Here is a 19,175-nt window from a genome sequence, read left to right as displayed (position 1 = left end):
TAATCCAGCTCATCCCTTGTGCTAATGCGACGTCATCTGTGATTTTGTGGTTGCCAGGCTACTCCAGCTGGAATTGCATAGCAAAGCCTCCTCTCTTTAAAGGGGGATGCATGTAAAACACGGTGACATAGGTTGTGCTATATGTGCACTTGCTTTAACGCTTCCAAGTGTCATTTCTCCCTCCTCTTTTTAGCACAGAATCCTTGCAAATCAAATCCTTTTTATAGAGACTCGTAATTCTTATGCATTTAAAAACAAAAAAATCAGCACGGCAACTTGTTAATTCAGAGCTGGATCCTGGTGCTATATATCATTTCTGTTTTGATCAGGGAAGAAACAGCTTGTGGAAGAGATGAAAAGGGAGATGACTGCAGGGCTTCTGAGTGTTGGCAGGAGGGGGTGCATCAGAGCTGGTTCTGATGTAGTTCTAGAAGACAGGGTCCTGCATATGAAAAACAAACTACTGCTTGGTCCTTAATGTTTCGTCCTTTGAGCGTATCTAACAAATAAACTATGCAGTGTATAAAAAGAAATGAAGCTGCATTTCATAAGCATTGATATAGACTGATTTAATACTTTTCAGAGTATTAGTAAGGGGAATTTACAACCTTCTCCCCCATTTTTTGGCCGCTTTCCCTTCTGTATTGCAAAGAGCAAATTAGATAACTGAGAAATGGAATTCATATAATGAGAACAGATGAGGCATTTTTATCAGCCCTCTTTTTGTATGCAGGTGCATAAGCAGAAGTTGCTTGGGGCACAAAGCTGCAGTCTTCTTGATATGCTCCAAGTGCAAGATGGAGAATTTTTAACATTCTGATGCTCCATCCAAGTTGAATTTGAACTTTCTAAACCCCAGGAGGAGAATCCTATAAAGCTGATCAGTTACCTGCATGGGACAGGCAGTCAGTGTTGCTTTTGGCATTTCCAACTTTGTTGTCTAATCCTTTAATAGAAGCTTTGAAGCAAAGCTTGTTAAGCAAAATGATCCCAGGCAGACCGAAATCATGAATGAAGGTCAAAATGTTCATTGTGAGTCATCTTTTGCACTTAAACACCAGCATTTGAATGGAGGAGATGATTTTTAGGCATTATATAGCCAGTGACTGGAGGATTCATCATATTTTCCAATCAGACAGATAAATGCTGTTGGAGGATGTGCAGATGAAAGAAGGCATTTACTTTCATCTGACTTTCTAGGGGATAACATTTTTACAAGAAATAAAGATTACTGCCCTCGGCCCTTCAGGGTTGTTTTCCAGCTCTTGGCTAGACTGGAGCTATCAATCGCTTTGACACTAGTGTATGGTACTTATTTCCATATTGTCCTGAAGACATTTCTCTTGTTGTTCTTGTTATGCCACGCTCTGTAGTTAGGAGGTGCAGAGAGTGGGTTTTTTTAATGAAGATCTCAAGATATCTCTGAAGGATGAGTGCTTAGCACAGAGTTCTCTTTAGAAGCCTTTATCACACACATATCTCAAGCCACTCAGATCTTTGTACTATAAAATGCCCACTCAAAAGACAACACAAGTTTGGAGAAGGTTATAGAGGTGTAATGAGCATCTCTCTGTGCTTCAGGTATATAAGTTTTGATGGTAATTACACACAGTTGAGAGCCTCAGTTGGAAAAAGAAATCCAATAACTGAGAGAGTCCACACACTGAATTCTTCTGGAAAAGACATTCTTCAGGCTAGGGATAACAGCATTACTTACCAAAGCTTTATCTGTTCCATGGGCAAATGGAAGCCTTCAGTCTGAAAGAAGATGCTGCACTTCATTAGAGAATGGAACGTGTTCGAGACATGTCGGTTTATAAAGGGTGTTGGGGGGAGAGGAATCAAAAACCTGTCAGTTGGCCTATTAAATTTTTGTTCTTAAAATCAGAGAGTAATGAATATCAAGATATAGAGACATAAAGAATATCTAAATACCACTTTAAAAGGGCATTGTGATGCATAGGGCAGTACAAGTTTTATTGAATGGTGGATTTCCTCATGCTTCAGGGAGGCTCAGTCTCCAAGGCTGTGCCAGAGCCTACAGGGGCAGAAAATAATTATCTCTGCATGCCTGTGGTGACAATCCCATGTTTGTTTGGGGGTTTTCAAGACTTGCTTCTTAGAAATATGTGACAGCAAGGAATTCTTGGTTGTCTTTACAAAGAAACTGATTTCTTTAGCCTTGCAGAGGGGCGTTTTGAATCTGCTGTTGAAATGTTTAGACCACTTCAAATTCCAGTCCCAGAAAAACAAGAAAACACAACTTTCTCTTCTTTCTGTTCTCTTTCTCCTGTCTTATTTTTGTTATGGATGTATAGAATGACAGTTTGGGTACTGCATCTTTCCACTGTTCTTTAAAGGAAGTAATTATGGCACATGTTTTCCTGTATCCGTTATTACTACAGGTGCTGAGGATGTTGTGATGGCATTTTCCAGATCAGAGACAGAAGACAGAAGACAGTAACCGCAGGATACCTGAACAACACAGAACTGGAGAGGACAGTGAGATTCCTGAAGATAGAGGAGGATGGCTGAGCATTAATAAGTTCCTTTGCCCACCCTAATTGTTCCTTGGTATTCCTTCTCCTTTGTAATTCTGTTTCCCTTTGCCCAGCCCTCAGAATGCATCTCACAGCCATCTATTCCTATAAGTTTCTGCTATTCAGCCGGGCTGTGTTAATTAAGGACAAACCTAAAGGTGTATTTTTGATTGGCTCAAAGGGACAGGCTGTGGTTACCTAAAGGAAGATGGTTTTTCAAACTTGACCAATGAAAACCTTTTATCTCATGTTTTACTTTACATTTTAAAGGAAGTCTCTTGACATCCTACTTCTAAAGAAGCTTTTCATGCTGTGGTGCTTATTTAGGTCAAACTTGTGAATTTGAAGAGGGTTTGATTTGGCTGCATAGAACTGGAAGCAACTTGTGGTTGGTTGACAATGCAAATGTTTTCTCTTCAGTTGGCTTGCAGGTATTTCGCTGACTTCAACATTTTCATTGCAGAAAGCTGATGTTTTGGTGCATTGGTTATTTCTTTATACTTACTGACTCGGGGGGAAAGAAGACAAATGTGCTTTGCAATATTTATTACATCTACACACATATAAATGCTTGCTTTTGGGGGTTTGTTTTGTTTTTACTTTGATGGGCTTTGAAATCATGGTTTGATTTCCTGTTGGCTGCAGTGTTTCCGATGCAATCAGTTTTTCCATACTCGTCTGCTCTGTGGCCTCAAGCTCTTTTGGGAGCATGTGTCGAAAGCGCGTTTAGTTCAATAAGTCTACCTGTTGAAGCTGGAACATGGAGATCACCAGCCATTCTGTGCTGCTGTGTGGGCTGTGCCGTGAACTCCTGGCTTCAGGTGGCTTCTCTCTTTGCTTCTGACAGAGGAGCTGTAGATATTTTGCAGGAATTGCAAGAATGAGATCTATGGCTGTGACATGAATTTGCCAAATTTGTATAGAGAATATGTGAACCTGTTTAAAAATCCTACATATGGTTCCACTTTAACCCTTTAACTGCTGCACGAGAGTAGCTCTCACATAAAGTAAAATTAATGGTCATTAACTTAAATCCAGCTTGCACTGGGCTTTAATAAACTTAAGTTTTTAGTCACTTGAAAAACTGTATTGGTTTGGCTCCTTGCAACTGTTCAGTGGTGTAGAAATCATCTGGATCCTAAGGTAATACCATTCTCTTTAGGCACTGTTCCAGGAGGCAGTAGCGCGCTGCATTAAGCTGCCCAATAGTGAGTGTACAAGTGACACTCTCAGGTTTACTCTCCTGGTAGTTGCAGGGCCTTAAAACACACACACACATGCACATCTACAAACTGAACACCCTGCAGTGAAATTCCCAAAGTGCACTGACTGTTCAGGAACCGCACATGAAATCTCTAGCACTGCTGCCTGAAGCCTAGCACTTCATTTGCTCTCCTATGTGCAGGTCATTTTTACAACACTTCTGTATGTTCCTGTGGGTTGCACTGACTTGTTTCAAAACCTATTAAAGCAGAACTCCTGGTTCCTGGTTGCTTTTGTATGGTTGTTAATTATTGGAAGTGACACTTGCGGAATCTTGACTGTGACAATATGGCTGTTTTCATGGGAAGAAGTAACAACATGATGCTGTTATGGTCTCAAAATGGGGAGAAAACTTAAGAGAAACCACGGAGTATATGCAGAAGGAAGAATGGACTCGTGAGCACAAGGAGGGAAGTGATCTTGAGCAAATGTGCAATGAGAACAACTGTGCATTGTTTATGGAAAAGATCCTTGTGATTCAGTTGCAGCTTTATTCAGTGTGAAAATCAATCTTTTACCCCTGTTTGTTGGGGCCAGATAAGAAATTTCTTCATTAAACCAGGAATGAGTCCAAAAGTTTCTTTACATTTTGACCTGGTTGCCTAAAAGACACTTTAATTCTAACTCTGGTGCAAAGGGGGGCAGCCCTTAAAGGGTTAATTTAGGGGGATATGTGTTTTTCTGGCTGCTGGCTGGAATATAGGGGCTGGATTGTGGTGGCCTGTTGTTGTCAAGCTGACATGCATCCTCCATGTGTTATCTATGGCATTTCTGAGCTGTTAAATCTTTTCAAGGAGAAAAGTGAAGTGTTTATGTGGTTTAATCTTTTCAATAAAAAATGTAACTTGGGGGGGGAATAATACAGTTTTTAATAGCTACTCTTGTTTCTTATTGATTTATTACACTGTTAAGCTGTCAGATGGAAAATACTTGTTTCACCTGTGTGGAAGACTTCGATGGAGACTCTGGACGTGGAGTTTTGAGTAGCATGTTGAGAACCATATATTGAGAAAGGGTGTTGTATATGAGATTCAGAAGCTGGAGGAGAAATCGTCTTTTGAGAATAATACCTGTGCTTGTGTCGTTATCTGTGTGCTCTCCCCTCCTCGCTGGTGGTTTCTTAACTTGAAACCAGGGCTGGAAGATTTATAATAAAGAATCCATATATAAATCAGGGAGGAAGCAGTGGGAAACAGGATTTCCAATATTCCCCTTGAATTATATTGCTAAGGATTTATCTTCTTGGTATGAAAACTAAACCCCTCTGACCAATGTGGAGCCTGAATTAGCTGGGAGGTAGAGAAACCTGCACAGAGTCCATCAGCAATGGTGGCCTTGTTTACTGTACATAGAAATTTCTCTAGCTTTACCTTTGTGCTTTTGCCTTTTCAAGCAAACCATGGCTAAGAAGAATAAGAAATCCAGTGTTTTAAAGGTCAGAGGTGAGTATAGATATATTAAAACTGAAATACATTTGTAAATAGAAAAGGCTATGTAGTTCAACTACCAACCAAATAGTGCTTAAGGCATTCATTAAGGATGTGTAAAAGCTTTGGATGTGTCTTCCAAAAACAGCACACATCCTATAGGTGGTCTTTTGGGGAGTCATGTTCCTTTAGATGCTCAAAATGGGCTCTTGTACTTCTCTCCCCAAGCTTATCATCTAACACACAGTGTTTGCCAGCGCTTGAGGAGAAGATTTAGAGCTGAGTCAAATACTCCTCTCATCTCTCTCAGGATGAGTAGCAATTGCTGTAGTTATTGGTGAGTCATGGTGTCTGCGCATCGCCTGTGGTAAATGAAAAGAGACTCCACCATTCACATAGGTCTTTAGATTGATTCTCCCAGGTTCTAAAATAAACCCTGGAGTTACAGACGGACACTTTGGAAGGAGCTGTTGCCTTAAAGAAGCTGGACCACTAATAAAATAAAATTGACTCTTCTGGTTTTTGTTCCTATTCCTATCTAAGGTAAGTAGTTACTGTAAGTTCTCTCTTCTTGACTGCTCAGTGACCTGTGTGGAAATTTATAATGCTTTACCATTAAATTTGTTTCAGTTCCATAAGGTCTGTATTTCCATTTCACCAGCAGCCTAAATAGTTCTGGTGAAGGCTAAAGATTAAATGGCTGATGAAATTCAAAGACCCTGTCACGTATAGAAGAGATCATCCTAAATAAGACTTCAGGGTCATATACAGTATAAATTTCTATAGCTATTGAGAATCTGTTACAAGAAGTCTGAAGTTATCAGTGGTTTATAAAGCAAGAGGGGAAAAAAGGCCAAAAGTTGAAAGGTTTGAATCTATTTAATGTCTGATAGAAATGATTTAATGAAAGACATACTGAATGCCTGGGCAATGAGGGGAATGTATGATTTGGGATTACTTAAAGATCAGTCCTTCAGCTTTCTTTTTGGTCTCTTGCCTCCTAAAGGACTGTGGCAGAGCTGACAGCAAAAAAGGCTGCAGGGCACAGGAACCAGCAGAAACCAGCAGTGCAGTAAGAACAATTTCTGGAGGTTTGAGAAATCTTCAGTTGTATTTAGTCTCAACAAAAGAAAGAGCCCATAGTGAGTAAGCATCTCTTCCCCACTGTTACTCATCAGTATCAGAGTGTTCCAAAGCTTAATTGTTAATAAAGAGCTTTTAAGAAGCTTTGTTAAAGCTGCAGAGTAGTTGGTTTAGGTGTAACAGGAGCACTGAAGTGTTGCTGCCTGGTGGGATATTTGCTAGGCACAGTCAGCTTTTAGCTCGCCTGACAGTAATCTTGTATACATCTAGCCTCAGCATCGACCTGTTCAACACTGGAATGAAACTGGACCTCTTGGTTACTCAGTGCTGCAGCCAGAGGCATGTGTTGTATGCAGGGCAGATCCTTCCTTGTTCACAGCATCAATGGGAAATACAATTGATTGTTTAATTTCTTTTAAGTGGAATGTTTCCATTTGTTTTATTTCACCTTCAGCCAAAGAGCAGCATTAAGAATCCTGTCAGTTGGGCCCGGATGAGTTATTTCAGTAAGCTTAGGCAGAATGAATGGTCTTGCACAAATACAACTTTTGAAGGTGTTAAAATGTGTCAGATTTTACCATGATCAGCTTGCTGTAGTGCATCCTGCAGGTTTTATATCTGTGACTTTGTCCTGGGTTCAGCTGCAGTAAATAGGTCACTGGATTACTGTGGTGCTTCCAGATCTGCCTTAGACCTGCTGTGCAAATAACATCAGGTCTATACAGACCCTTTGCACTACAGCTTCCCTTAAACCTCCTTGTTGCTGATATTTTTCACAGTTTGACAAATCTAGAAATGCTGTATAACAGGGAGTATTGTTACTGTTATTACAAGGTAAGAGAGGAGCTTGGATCCATTCCCTTTCAGGCTGTAGTAGGTTCCCATACAAAGAACAGAAATCACCTACCTCTGCTTTCATTTTCTCTGCAGCTGGTTTGCCCTAAGCAGAATTCCTGCAGTTTGTTATCAACAACCTGGCTAGTTTCCTCTGTAGCCTGAAGCACTTCAATTTGGGGGATTGTTTATTCTGGAAAAGAGGGGAAAAAGAAATTATTTGAAGCTTTATAACCTGGCCCGCTTACAAGCTGCCTCGTGTATCAGCATGAAGTAGTTATGTGCACAGAGCTTTTTGCTGTCTTGGTGTGTTCCAGGTTAACACTCCTTGCTACTGAATGCTGATCTGTGTGTGACCAGAGGCCTGTAAAACCCAGAAAATAAGACTTTCAGTCTTTATTTAATGATCGCAGTACTAACTCCAACCCAGGTGTGGACTGAGGCATCTGTAGTTTTCTTTAGTTTTCAACTGAGATGATTATTGCTGCTCTTTTCTGATGCAGTTTCAATTCAGCAATCCCTACAGGGTCAGAATGTGATCCTGTCTGTACCTGTGAGAGGGGCAGCTGGAGACATGAAACTCAATGCATGGCAAAAAGCTTTCTCCCTGTGTTGTGCTTGTCATGGCTACACATGAGCTCTTTGGACCCCCCCAAAGTAAAAGGCCTTTTACCCACTGTAATACAGCTGGCTAATAACTCATTTTTTACTTAAGGTAACCTTATCACTTTTAAGTTGGTTGAGCTGAATTCTAAGGTCTCTGACAATATTTAGGGATCCATTTAGCTAGATTTATGTCCGAATAGGTATTCAGTAGTGTTCTTGGCTTAACTGTGGGTTGTAGCCCCAAGCAAAGAGTTAATTCCCTCATTTTACTTGCACTCTACACCACTTTTGTATAGCTAATTTCAAATTGGAAGACAGGAATCATAATGAAGTTATGCAAGCATGCAGGGTTTGCTGCTGACGCTGTAACCCACATGTTGTCACATAAAACACATTCCCATTTTGCAGTGGGGTGAAAGTAATTTTACAGCTCTTGGATTTGGCATAACTCAGTGCTCTCCTGATGCATGCAGAGTTCCAATTAATGGAAGAAACAAGGGTGATTGTTCTAAAAATATCTTTCCCCAAATGGGGGAAATTTTGTGACATGAACATGGATAATGTAAGTTTACATCAAGGCTTGATTTAGAAATACACCAGAACAAGAATGTAGCTCTAAAACCTTGCTCTCTAGCTGTGCTATCCATGGGTTTTGTTTTAAACTGCACAAGTTGCTTTTTTCCTCTGCCCCTTTATCTGTTCCTTAGAGAAGCTAAATACATAATTGTGGTTCAGAGCTGCAGAGCAGCTCGGGGCTGGAACTGGAACAGCTTTATCATGTCCAGTTTGCCAACAGGAGCAAGGAAGGATGGCACTGGAACTTATTGCTGTCATTATAGTGTGGGGTAAGATGGTGATGGTCTCCCTACTTTGTTACTGATGGTTCTTAACTGTGTGAAGGAATGGAAAGTTTCCATCATTTCAGAGGAAGGATGCTGCTTCAGGAAGAGAGCAGCTTTGGATCTTACTTATTACGAACATACATTTGTCCCATGAAGTAGAAGAATGCATAAGGTTACTTGATCATGGAATGATGTAGAAGCCCATGTTGCTGCTGAGAATGAACTGTAATCCTTTTTCAGCTTTACTTGTAACCTCCTAACCAGAGGGCACAGTGTAAATTGCATTAAATGTGATTGGAATGGACAGTGGTAGCCAAGTATTTTCCTTCAGTCTTTTGTCATGTACTTCAAGTGCCAGGAGCAGACAGACATTAACTATGTGTTGCCTGATCGATGTCTGCAGTTAATGCCTCAGGTGTGTGCCTGACACTGCTCACAGCTAGGCATGGACTTCTCTTGTGCAAGTACAAATAGTCCACAGCATAGTCTGTACTCTATTGTGTTGTTTAATTTTTTTAATGGATAGATGCTGCTGAATCTCTGGGGTGTGTGTGAGGAGGAAGATAGGGGCAGGTCAGGAAGGGATGAATTCCTGTAGGTGGAAGCAGAAGAGGCAGATTCTGCCTCACTGTTGTATTCTCATAAGCTGCTTTGAGCCTGGAGGAAGATGATAATTAAACTAGACAGAATCTTAAGCTTTTGACTTGCCTCGCCAGCAGCACCAGACTTCAGAGCCTCCCTCTAAAAGGAGCTGTGCTGCACGCTGGCTCTGTAGCATGCTTAGCTGCTCATACCATACAGGCGTTCAGTAGAGCCTTTTGTTTTAGTCTGACCTTGACCTTCAGGTCACAGTCTTCTGAAACTAAATGGGATGTTTGGATTGAAGTGTTAGCTACATGATCATTTTGACTTGATTTTTTTTTCCTCTTCTCTAAATGTAGCAAGGTCTGAATGTCAGAGGATTGGAGCAGGGAATTGGATGCAGTCTTTTCACTTTCAGTGCCGTTGTCAAAAGAAGGCAGGACTCTGGTAGCTGAGAAGTGCTTAGGTTAACTACATACCAGTAACAAACAAGAACAGGTTTCTAAGGGTTTTGCAGACATCAAAACCAGCAGAGCTTAGATAGGAACCTGCTCTGGTAAACAGTTGACCAGCATGGTACCAGTGCTATGTGTGCAAAGATCCACAGCTCCTATCCTACAGGGAACATCCTTCCTTCTGTCCTTAGAGGTTTAAATGGAGAATTTGTCAGGAAAAGCACCATGTGAGATGGATCACAGAGAATTAGGTTTTCAACATAGCAAGATCCTAGACCTGGCAGTAGCTTAAAGTCACCACTTTGAATTCAGCTCATTCAGAAGGAACTGTGTCAGATTGCCACAAAAGCCACAAAAATACCTCTGAAACACAAGTGCTATGAGATATGACTTAGGGATCATCAGCAATGTTCAGTCTGCAGGACTGGGTACCGCCTTATACTGGTTGAGCTTCAGCCACAATTACATTAGTTCTGTAACTGCTGTTGTGGCCTGATGGATAGTGTGTTCTGCCACCTCGGTAGAAAGAAGAGGCCATGTGTGTTCTCTCTTCAGTCTCCTGTCTTGACAGAGTGAGCAGAGTTGATTCCTGTCTGGACCTGAATAAATCTTCATGAAGGTTTTTAGCACCATTCTTGCTTAGGGCTGCTAAAAAGAGAGGGGGAGCAGTAAGGGCAGAAAGACAAAAATTAAAGGGGAAAACCTAGTAGGTTATAAATGCATTTTCCTCTGTGCTGCAGGTTAAATAATATTTTATGCATTTGACAGAGATACTGTGATTAAGGAGCTGTCAGGCAGAATGAGAGCCGGGCAGCAAAGGGAGCCAAGATGCTTGAGGGAAAAGGGTATAAAGGCGTTCTAATGCCAAACTCTTTAGTGCATATCTAGCATATGATGTGTGGCTTTGTATGCCTTTCACTGAAGAAAATAGCTATTCTACACATACTTAGGGGTTTTTTCCCCTTCACTGATCAAATATCTTCTCTGTCTGAGATGTCACAGTGGTTACCAGTGACATTACTTCAGAAAATGGTCAAAAACCACTAATCTGTGCTGTTACTTCAGGGGCTAGGGTTAGGACTGTAGAATGGCATATAATAATCTTGTACATAAATCATGGCTTTAACAAATGGAGAAGGTGTCATGTTGTTCCATTTATCCTGTTTACTCTGTGGCAGCAAGTCTGGCTCCTGTGCATCTTGCTTAGTTTGAGGAGGACTCAGTCACTGCAGATCCTCTGGAATTTTAGCTGTCAGCATATACCTCCTATTCACCTTGGTGAAAACTGGGCCCTTGGACTCATTTTTAGATCAGGTGAATAAATACTTGACCTGTCACGGGCTGTATTTTAATGTAACATTACACAGACAGCAGCATTCCCACAGGCTCTTCCTCATGCTGCACGAAGCTGCCAGTGTAAGCTGGGCTTCAGACAGGATGATATGCCTGTCTCATCTCATAATCTTTTTACTTACACTCAGTGGGCAATGTGTCGTTGAAGCAGCAGTAAACATGGAGAAATGGGTGCTGTTAGAATGCAGTGCAAGCACTGTGCTTAAGTCATTTAACACACCATGGGATTTAAAGCCCCCCCTCTGCTTCCTTTGCAGAAGACACTCTGTCCTTCCACTTATTCAACTGGTCCACTTTTGACACAGAATAGTGGATAGACCAGAAGGAGGAATGATAAGTCTTACATCAGAAGTTCATTATAAACAAGGGAAAAGCTGAGATGTTAAAAGGTACAGGTGGGGTGGAAATTCAAGGCTGCTGAATGTCGAGGTGCTGGGATGGTCCTTGAGATCATGTTGGATCCAACAGAAGTTGATCCCATGGAAGAAGTGGGCACATAACCTCTAGAAAAAGAAAAGTTTTATCTTCCCTCACCAAGTAGAGGAAAAGTTTGAGTTAACAATCTAATAAATACATTAAAGAAGTATGTTTTGGGATGGGGAAATTATTCTAAATCACTCAGATTCACTTACATATATTGGGTTGGTTGGGCGTGAGGGGAACATCCTTTGTGCTCAGTACAAACTGCGGTGAGGTTGGCTCTGCTGAGTATGTGAGCCTGAGCTCTGAGTGTATATTTGTGTCCTGCTTTAAGACAATACAGCTCTTTGCTGGCTCCCTTTTAAGGTTTCTGTGTTCATAATAGCACCTATTCAGCCTGTACAAAAGCCTCTGAATAGGATTCTGCTGTTTCCCTACTGGTGGCAGGTCAGTGGCTGAGTCAGTGACAGAAACAAACCTCTGTTTATCTTCAGCTTGTCCCCAGAACAGCATTCCACTTCTTTAACACAACCATCCCACCCCAGGACAGCCTGCTCTCAGCATTTAACCTCCTTTCTATTGCAGAGTAGCAATGGAAAGCGTCATCTAGCTTTAAAAACACAAGACAGACTTGTCCTTGTAGGGAGACTGTCTGCCTTGGAGCTCCCCACGGGGAGGCAACCGGCCCCTGCTGTTGGCAAGGAGCTCTTGCTCAGCAGCATTAATCAGGGCTGACTGTTCCTCTTAATCCTCTGATCCCTTCCATACGGAGGAGAACACAAGCGTCCTATTTGTGTGTCGTGCTGCTCTTCACTGGAAATAGGGCCGGCTCTGTGGCTTGCAGTGATGAGATGGGTGGGTGGTCAAAACGTGATTAGCAAATCTGCAGTTAGAGTGAAGGGCAGGAGGGCAGGGGCTTGCCGCAAGGGAGGGTCACAAGCACTGTCTCTCACAATAGGAATAAATACTTGAAATGACAAAGGCTTTCACTGCACTCTTGTCTGGTGAGACTAACTTCAATAGCCAAGGCAATGCTGGGAAGAAGCTTAGGAGCACTGAAATTCTAGAGAAAGGATAAACCAAACCAACCAACCCAAAAACCACAACTGAAATGTAAAAGGGAGGTTTCCTCCTGGACCCACGCAGTTTTGAAAAGGGCTTTTTAAAGCACTACACATGGTTTCTGTAGCTACAACATGGCCTCAGAAACCAGGACTCAAAATTTAGTCTCAGACCCTTTCTGTGACTGATGCACAGGAACTTCATCATTCTCTTCAGCAGACAGTGAAGATATTGACGGTGCATTGCAGAGGTTTGTGAAGCTTTTGACATACCAACATGGGAAAGGCTTTGAAGATATGTGGGAAATGTCTAGCAAAGCTGCAGACTGCTGCCAGATGTGATGAATTTGAGCAGGCCAGGAGTGGAGTGCATGTCAAATACTACACGTAGAGGAAGAACAGCAGTTTGCTTGAAGTCAATTTCAAGACAAACAAGGGCATGGATTTTTAGCTTATTTTTGTTGTCTTTAAAACCCCTATGTGATGGAAAATAAGGCATCTAGAACTCTGTCTCGGAGGAACAGCTTAGTAAAATTGATCCCATTTTTCCACGTATAAATAGTAGTGTTCACATTAGCTTCAGAGACTGCACAGTTGGGCCCACTTACAGCACCAAGCAGCTCAGTGCTTTCTCAGGAGTAGGAGGCACTTGGATGTAATGATATGAAATCTAATATTGCATGATGAAAATTCAAATTATACCCTCCAGATCCAAGGAGATAAGAGAAACTTATAATCCGTGGTCCAGATCCTGGAAATCAATTCACTGATACCAACTAATTTAACAGGCTGTGCAGACAGGGAGACTTGTTCCATGGGCTCTGGCTGCAGCATTGGCACCTATTGTTCACTCTCACTGAGCATCCATTGAGCACACTGCACAATTATGGGAAAGAAGTTGTTTTTAGAGTCTAATCACAACCAAAAGGACTTCAGTAGTTAAAGCATATACAAGCCGAGCAACCTATGGATTAACTGGGGTTAAACCACAACACTTCAGTAGTCTCATAGTTGTACATTAGAGAAGGATAAACAAGAAAGAATTCAGAGCTGTTTCCAGTGGGTTGGGAATTTGAACCTAGATTCTTATGCCTTTATATCAGTCCCTCTGCCTGGAACTCTGACTCAGCAAGCCAACCTCAGAGAGACAGAACGTGATGCTCTTTACAGGCCTACTGCATGGCATGCATTGCACAGCAGGATCGTAGTGTCAATCTGGTTAATAGAATTGCATGGGCAATAAAGAGCCTTTACTCTAAAAGCTTTCTGTATAGACAGTTAATGAACATAGTGACCTTTATTTAAGGCTGTTATTAAAAGAGAGAGAAAATGTTTAAAAATGCCTTGTTTTAAAAAGGCTGAGGTCTAGAGTGTATTGGGGAACGTGGGTGAAGAAAATGAGTGCAGATCCTCTGTCTTTCGAGCCATTTGGTTCCGAGTCTCTCAGTTGCTTCAGGATACTGCTATTTCATTAACCTATGAACAGCCTACAATTAACCCAAACAGGCTTCTCTTCAGTGTCTTTCATAATGTATTTTCTGTGCTGACCTTTCTTCCAGTGTCCTTCATGAGAATATCAGTAGAATGAGTTTTAACTGGTTGTCTCCTGTAGTGGTGTTGTGTCTGCCTGACTTAGGCATGATTAGATTTGGTCTGCTAACAGCACTCAAAGGAAAAGAGGAGATGCAAGTCTTCTCTCATGTGAATATGGCAGCATAGTGGTGTAACTTAAGCTTCCTAGACTGGTTACAAGTACTGAACGGAGTAGTACTGAAGAAAGAATCAGATATTGAGTTATCTGCTTTTCTGGCATTCCACTGTTCAGAGGTCTTCATATCCTACATAGGTTCTAAAGGTACTCTAGCACAAGTCTGAAGGCTAAACATTCCATGCAGATGGGTGATTGCTCTGACAAGTGTTGCACACTTCCAGGAAAAAAAAGGCAGGAAAGACAAAAGCAGCTTTGCTGCATCTTTATAATGTTTTTAATACAGTTTAATAATGAGGCCATAAATGCCAAAGAAGTTCAACACAAGCTTTATTCTAGGCTGCAGTGTGAAGAGTTTACAATCTTCACTTAAAATGAGTTCTCTAGAAAATCCAGACTAAACAGGATATTAACTGGAAGTCAAATAGGGATCATGATAATGTGTTTGTGCTCTTGCATAATACTCTTGGTTCTGAATATTTCTTACTGCATAGTGGATTTCAAATAGTATTAGACTGCTTCGTAAGATTTGTTTGGAAATTTGGGCCTGCCCGTTTATGATACAGATGATCATTTAATAACAGGGAATTTATAAACGCTGCCTTTTAATTGAAACTAATACTCTGCGTTTCTATAGAGGCTTTCATCCCAGGATCTTAAAGTACTTTAGAAACAGTTAATGAAATCTTACTACATCCTTGTGGAACAGGCAAGTTGCATTTAATTGAGAGGATAAATGAGGCATAGAGAGATTAAGGGGCTTGTCTGTGGGTAGAATGTCAGTTGTGTCGTGAGGAAGAGAATACAGCAGCCTTGTCCTGACTCAACATCTTACCTTTGCAAATACTTAGGACAAGAGCTCTGGGCTCTCTGAATAGGGACAGTACAATTGGGCTCCAGGATCAGTTTTGGGGGTTGTTGTGGTTTTTGGACTGTATGGGAAATAATAATGATGTAAGAAAAACCCAGTCTTCAGAGAGCCCTTAGGTAATTTTAATCTACTAGTCAACCATTCAAAACTGTATTGTGGAGTACATCGATACCTGCTTAATTTAGTCAGATCCATCCACCTTACTGTACTTGTTTTGTTCTGTCTTGCTACTGAATACTGGCAATTGTTCGTTTGAGGATGATCTGTGCAATTGCAAACCATCTTGCTTGACCCTTTGTAACTTATTTGGGTTCAATGCCACTGAGTTTCACAGATGTCAGCGGGAGAGGAAAGATCTTGTTAACAGTGAGCCTCTGAACAGCAGCAATGACATTGCTGGAAGAGCTGTGTGCAGCAGTACTAGTATAGTCCTTATGGCCCTGCTGCTGCAGCCAGTGATTGTAATGCTGGATACACAACTGGAGCCTTGTAATTTGGTTTCCTGTTGGAAGTCTCTGAGATACACTGCAGTCCAACAGGAGAGCATCTGCTTTTTTATTGCTGAAGAACACTGCTGGAATTTCTCTGTCGAAGCTTACTTAAAGCCCCATTGCTTGGTTTTATTAATATGTAAAAATTTGGCTCCTTTTACCTACGGAAAATGACTTATCTGAATAAAATGTAAGAATTTGTCTAACGAAAGGGGAAAATAAAGACTATAATTGTGTTAATTACCAGAATACCAGACATGTAATTAATATGCCACAGGAACAAAGAGCAAATGTACTAATAGCACATAATTGGACTTAAACTACACCCTTGGTAGAAGTCTGCAATGGAACTGTTGTGTGTGTGCTCCTTTTCAAATTAGCAATAAGGAATAAATTAACATCCATTTTCTTGCCCATACAAAGAGGGAATCATATTGTGGGGCAGGGTAATGAATTCAGAGAATGCCTTTACATTCCCATATGGCTCTTAGGGAGGGGAATACTCATGCATGTGATTCTTGTCTTCTCCCTTGCAGGAAGGCAGGCAGAGAGAAGAGGAAAACTTCATTGTATGACCAGATGTTCACTGGATATTTGGGTTGGTTTATCCGTTCTTTTATACATGGTATGTTATGGTCTTATGTTGTTGGATAGGGAAATAGGTAGGGTAGGGGCTAGTCACTGACCCAAAGAAACATCTGTGACAGAAGTGGAAAGAATAATCCATAATTCTTCACCTTCCTTTTTCCCCCCCTTTCTCATCCCCGGCATAAATCACTAGTTCAGTTTTCTATATTAATTAGGGACTTAAAGCAATTCTTAATGTGTGGCCATGGCCCACTATGCTGGCTTTTGAGAATAAGTAAGTACAAAACATGAAGAAACAAGGTAGAACCACTGGAGGTCTTGGGTTTAGTTTTTGTGGACACACATTGTACAAAGGCCCACCCAGAGCACCTGACTGCAATTCTCATTTTATTGAGCTTAGAGGAGAACACCTGATGCTGTTTCACTTTCTGTACTCTCCCACTCTTTGTCTTTAGTGGTCTCTTACCATGCTTTCCAAGTAATGTATTAAATGCTTTTCAGAGGCTCAGTGGTTTCAAGGAGACCTCAGTACTCCCTTCAAATAAGGAAATAATTTTTTAAGGAACAGTTCCAGGTTCTTTCAGACTCCACTTCTATTTATAAAACACATTTTAAAATAGCCATTGTGGTATTAGATACAAACACTTGCATTAATAAAGCCTAACTTTTACTGAGGTCCTTAAGTCAAGTATTACTTGTTACTAAGCAATTGAAAGCCCGTCTCTTGATGGCATTTCAAAGCATTACAGTATTTTTTAATTCAAGGTATTTCAAGGTATTGCAGTACTTGATTTTCCCAACCTTTTGTGCCCTGCTTTCCTAAATATGCAAATGAAAAGCCTAGAAATTCTGTCTTATTCAATTGTCGTGTACCTGTCATCACAATACCGAGACACCTGCCTATCTCCTTTACAGAACTATTATGAGAGTGCATTCATTAAAGCTTGTGACATTCTTGGAGATCCTCGGATGGAAGGTGCTAATGAGTTGTAAAATATTATAATGATGCTGCAGAATATTCAGGCTCTTTGTAAGGCAAACCTTGCATCTTCCCTTCGTTGCTTTCCTGTTTCTAGATGCGTATTTTGCAATAGAAGGTAAGTCTAAAAAGGGGGGAAACGGGATTAAACAAAGTAGATTGCTAATGCTGCTAGTTTTCTTGTGAGATACCTAGTTGTTTTTATGCACTACTTTGCTTATTTCTCATTTCTTATTGTCTCTCCAATGAACCCGTACTTCAATAGCTTGTTCAGAATTCTCTGAACACTCAGAAATGTCAAGGGAGAAGATTTTCTTCTTCAGATTGCCAAGGCCTTCATTTGCATCCCCTAAATCAATTCTCACACATGATCAAAGCAGCTCTGGAAATTTTCAAGTGTGGGGAAAATCAGGCCTCTAATTCCTTCTCCTCTTAATATATGCAGTCAGGTTCCAAAGCATTAAAAACAAAGATCTTCATCCACTGAATCTAAAACCACATGAATTTTATGCCTCTTTGCATTCAAAGGATTGCAACTGTGTATATTAAGGACAGCAAGGCTAGAAAAGATGTAACAGGTCATCTATGTATGTTTTCTCTTCAAACTCTCACATTGCCGTAGCCTTTTGTTGTGGAGTTTCCTTTTGAGTGACCCAAAAGATGCCAATTCTGCCTGTTGCCTTACAAGAGTACTCTGTGGTTTCATAGACCTCATTGTGCAGGATTAACTTTTTATCTTCACCTTGAATGATCTACTTCTTAGTGTCATTATTGTTCATTCTTCCTGCTTGGCTTAGACAGATAAAGCCATATCACAAGCAAAAAATACTCCAGTTCAAATTCCCCAGATACTTGGGGATTCTCCTATTGCTTTTTCGAGTGAGAAGGGGAGGAGCTGGAGTGGGGCTGTAATACACCTCCTCAGAAACTGGTCTGTTGTTGCCTTCATCTAATATTTTGCTTGGCTGTGCATGCAGCTCTCTCATGAGCTTGATTACTACATAGTCTCTATGGCAATTGGTTTCCTTTCAGAAGTGGTTTCAGGGCAGCTGTGATAAACCAAATGCTCAGTGGAGGAGATAAAGCTAGGTTCTGAGTTCTATCTTCCCATTAAAAGCAGTCATAATCTGGGAACAAACTAGTATGCAGCCATTTATTGTACTGAGATGAAAATAAGCCCACAACCAGTTCTAGCCTCTTTATTTAAAGACTGGGCCATTTTCTCAACCTAATTCTAGACTGAGTTCTAGACCCTTTCTCCATGCTTCCCCTTTTGAACAAGGGCCAAAATCTAACATCTAGAAGGACCGGTGCATATTCCACATATATCCAGAATCTCTTATGATCCTGAGCTGTAACGATCAGGTCCAGATCTGCTGTGACTGAACTGAGCACATCTCGCTTCTCTCTTTATTTATGGCATGCACTGGCTTCCTTTAAGTAGCAAGCAAAGGCATTCATTTTTACCTATCACCTTATCTTTGTATTTCTGGCTGCTCAGCTCCATTCTGACAAGTGCAATAAATGTGTTCTCCTGGGTCCTTGCAAGCTGGGCATTAGTCACACTGTGCATTTCAAGGACATCAGTCCAATAGGTTTTCAGCTGTAACGGAAAACATGTTCTGCCAGGAGCCATTTGTTCCAGTTTTGTTGCTTACCAATAAAATACAAATCAATGGTGGGTTTTTTATTTGTTGGGATTTTTTTTGTGCTCGAGAAGCAGGTCAAAGAGTAGGAGGGAGATAAGTGGGAAAAATGAAGGTGCTGAAGTTGGTTCTCTCAGTTTCTCTGCAATAATGGCATGTGGCATTTCATATAAAGCGAGTATCTCTGTCAACCTGTGAAATACAGTTACCTTTGGCAAACAAGATAGCTATTGTTTAACAGCAAACAGCACTGGTGCATAGCAGGTCTCACACTGGGCTGTTTAAATTAGATTTAGCTTTGTGAAACAAAAGGTATTCGAGAGGGTGTTGTATTTGCCGTACTTTTAGAGTAAATGCCAATGGAGCATCAGTCTGCTATGGATCAGAATTGCATTTTGGTATCTCCACCACAGGTGGAGTACCCAT

At 41.0% G+C, this 19,175-nt stretch overlaps 1 protein-coding gene across 2 annotated transcripts in view; it reads left to right on the top strand.

Annotated features, from left to right (window-relative positions):
* Positions 1–4,032, top strand: part of CTNNBIP1 (catenin beta interacting protein 1) — a 32,530-nt gene extending 28,498 nt beyond the window's left edge. For both annotated transcript variants that reach the window (XM_061347935.1, XM_061347936.1), the window contains exon 5: positions 2,406–4,032. In XM_061347935.1, coding sequence (XP_061203919.1) covers positions 2,406–2,464 — 59 coding nt within the window. In that variant the 3' untranslated portion in view covers positions 2,465–4,032. The remainder of the gene's footprint in view (positions 1–2,405) is intronic.
* Positions 4,033–19,175: the final 15,143 nt, after the last annotated feature.

This window comes from Neopsephotus bourkii, unplaced genomic scaffold, assembly GCF_033783945.1.
Source record: "Neopsephotus bourkii isolate Nb327-2 ecotype Australia unplaced genomic scaffold, CSIRO-AGI_Nbou_v1 NB_333, whole genome shotgun sequence".
Classification (NCBI taxonomy): Eukaryota; Metazoa; Chordata; class Aves; order Psittaciformes; family Psittacidae; genus Neopsephotus; species Neopsephotus bourkii.
The sequence above is the reverse complement of the archived record's forward strand: the minus strand, read 5'-3'. Positions and strand labels throughout refer to the sequence as shown.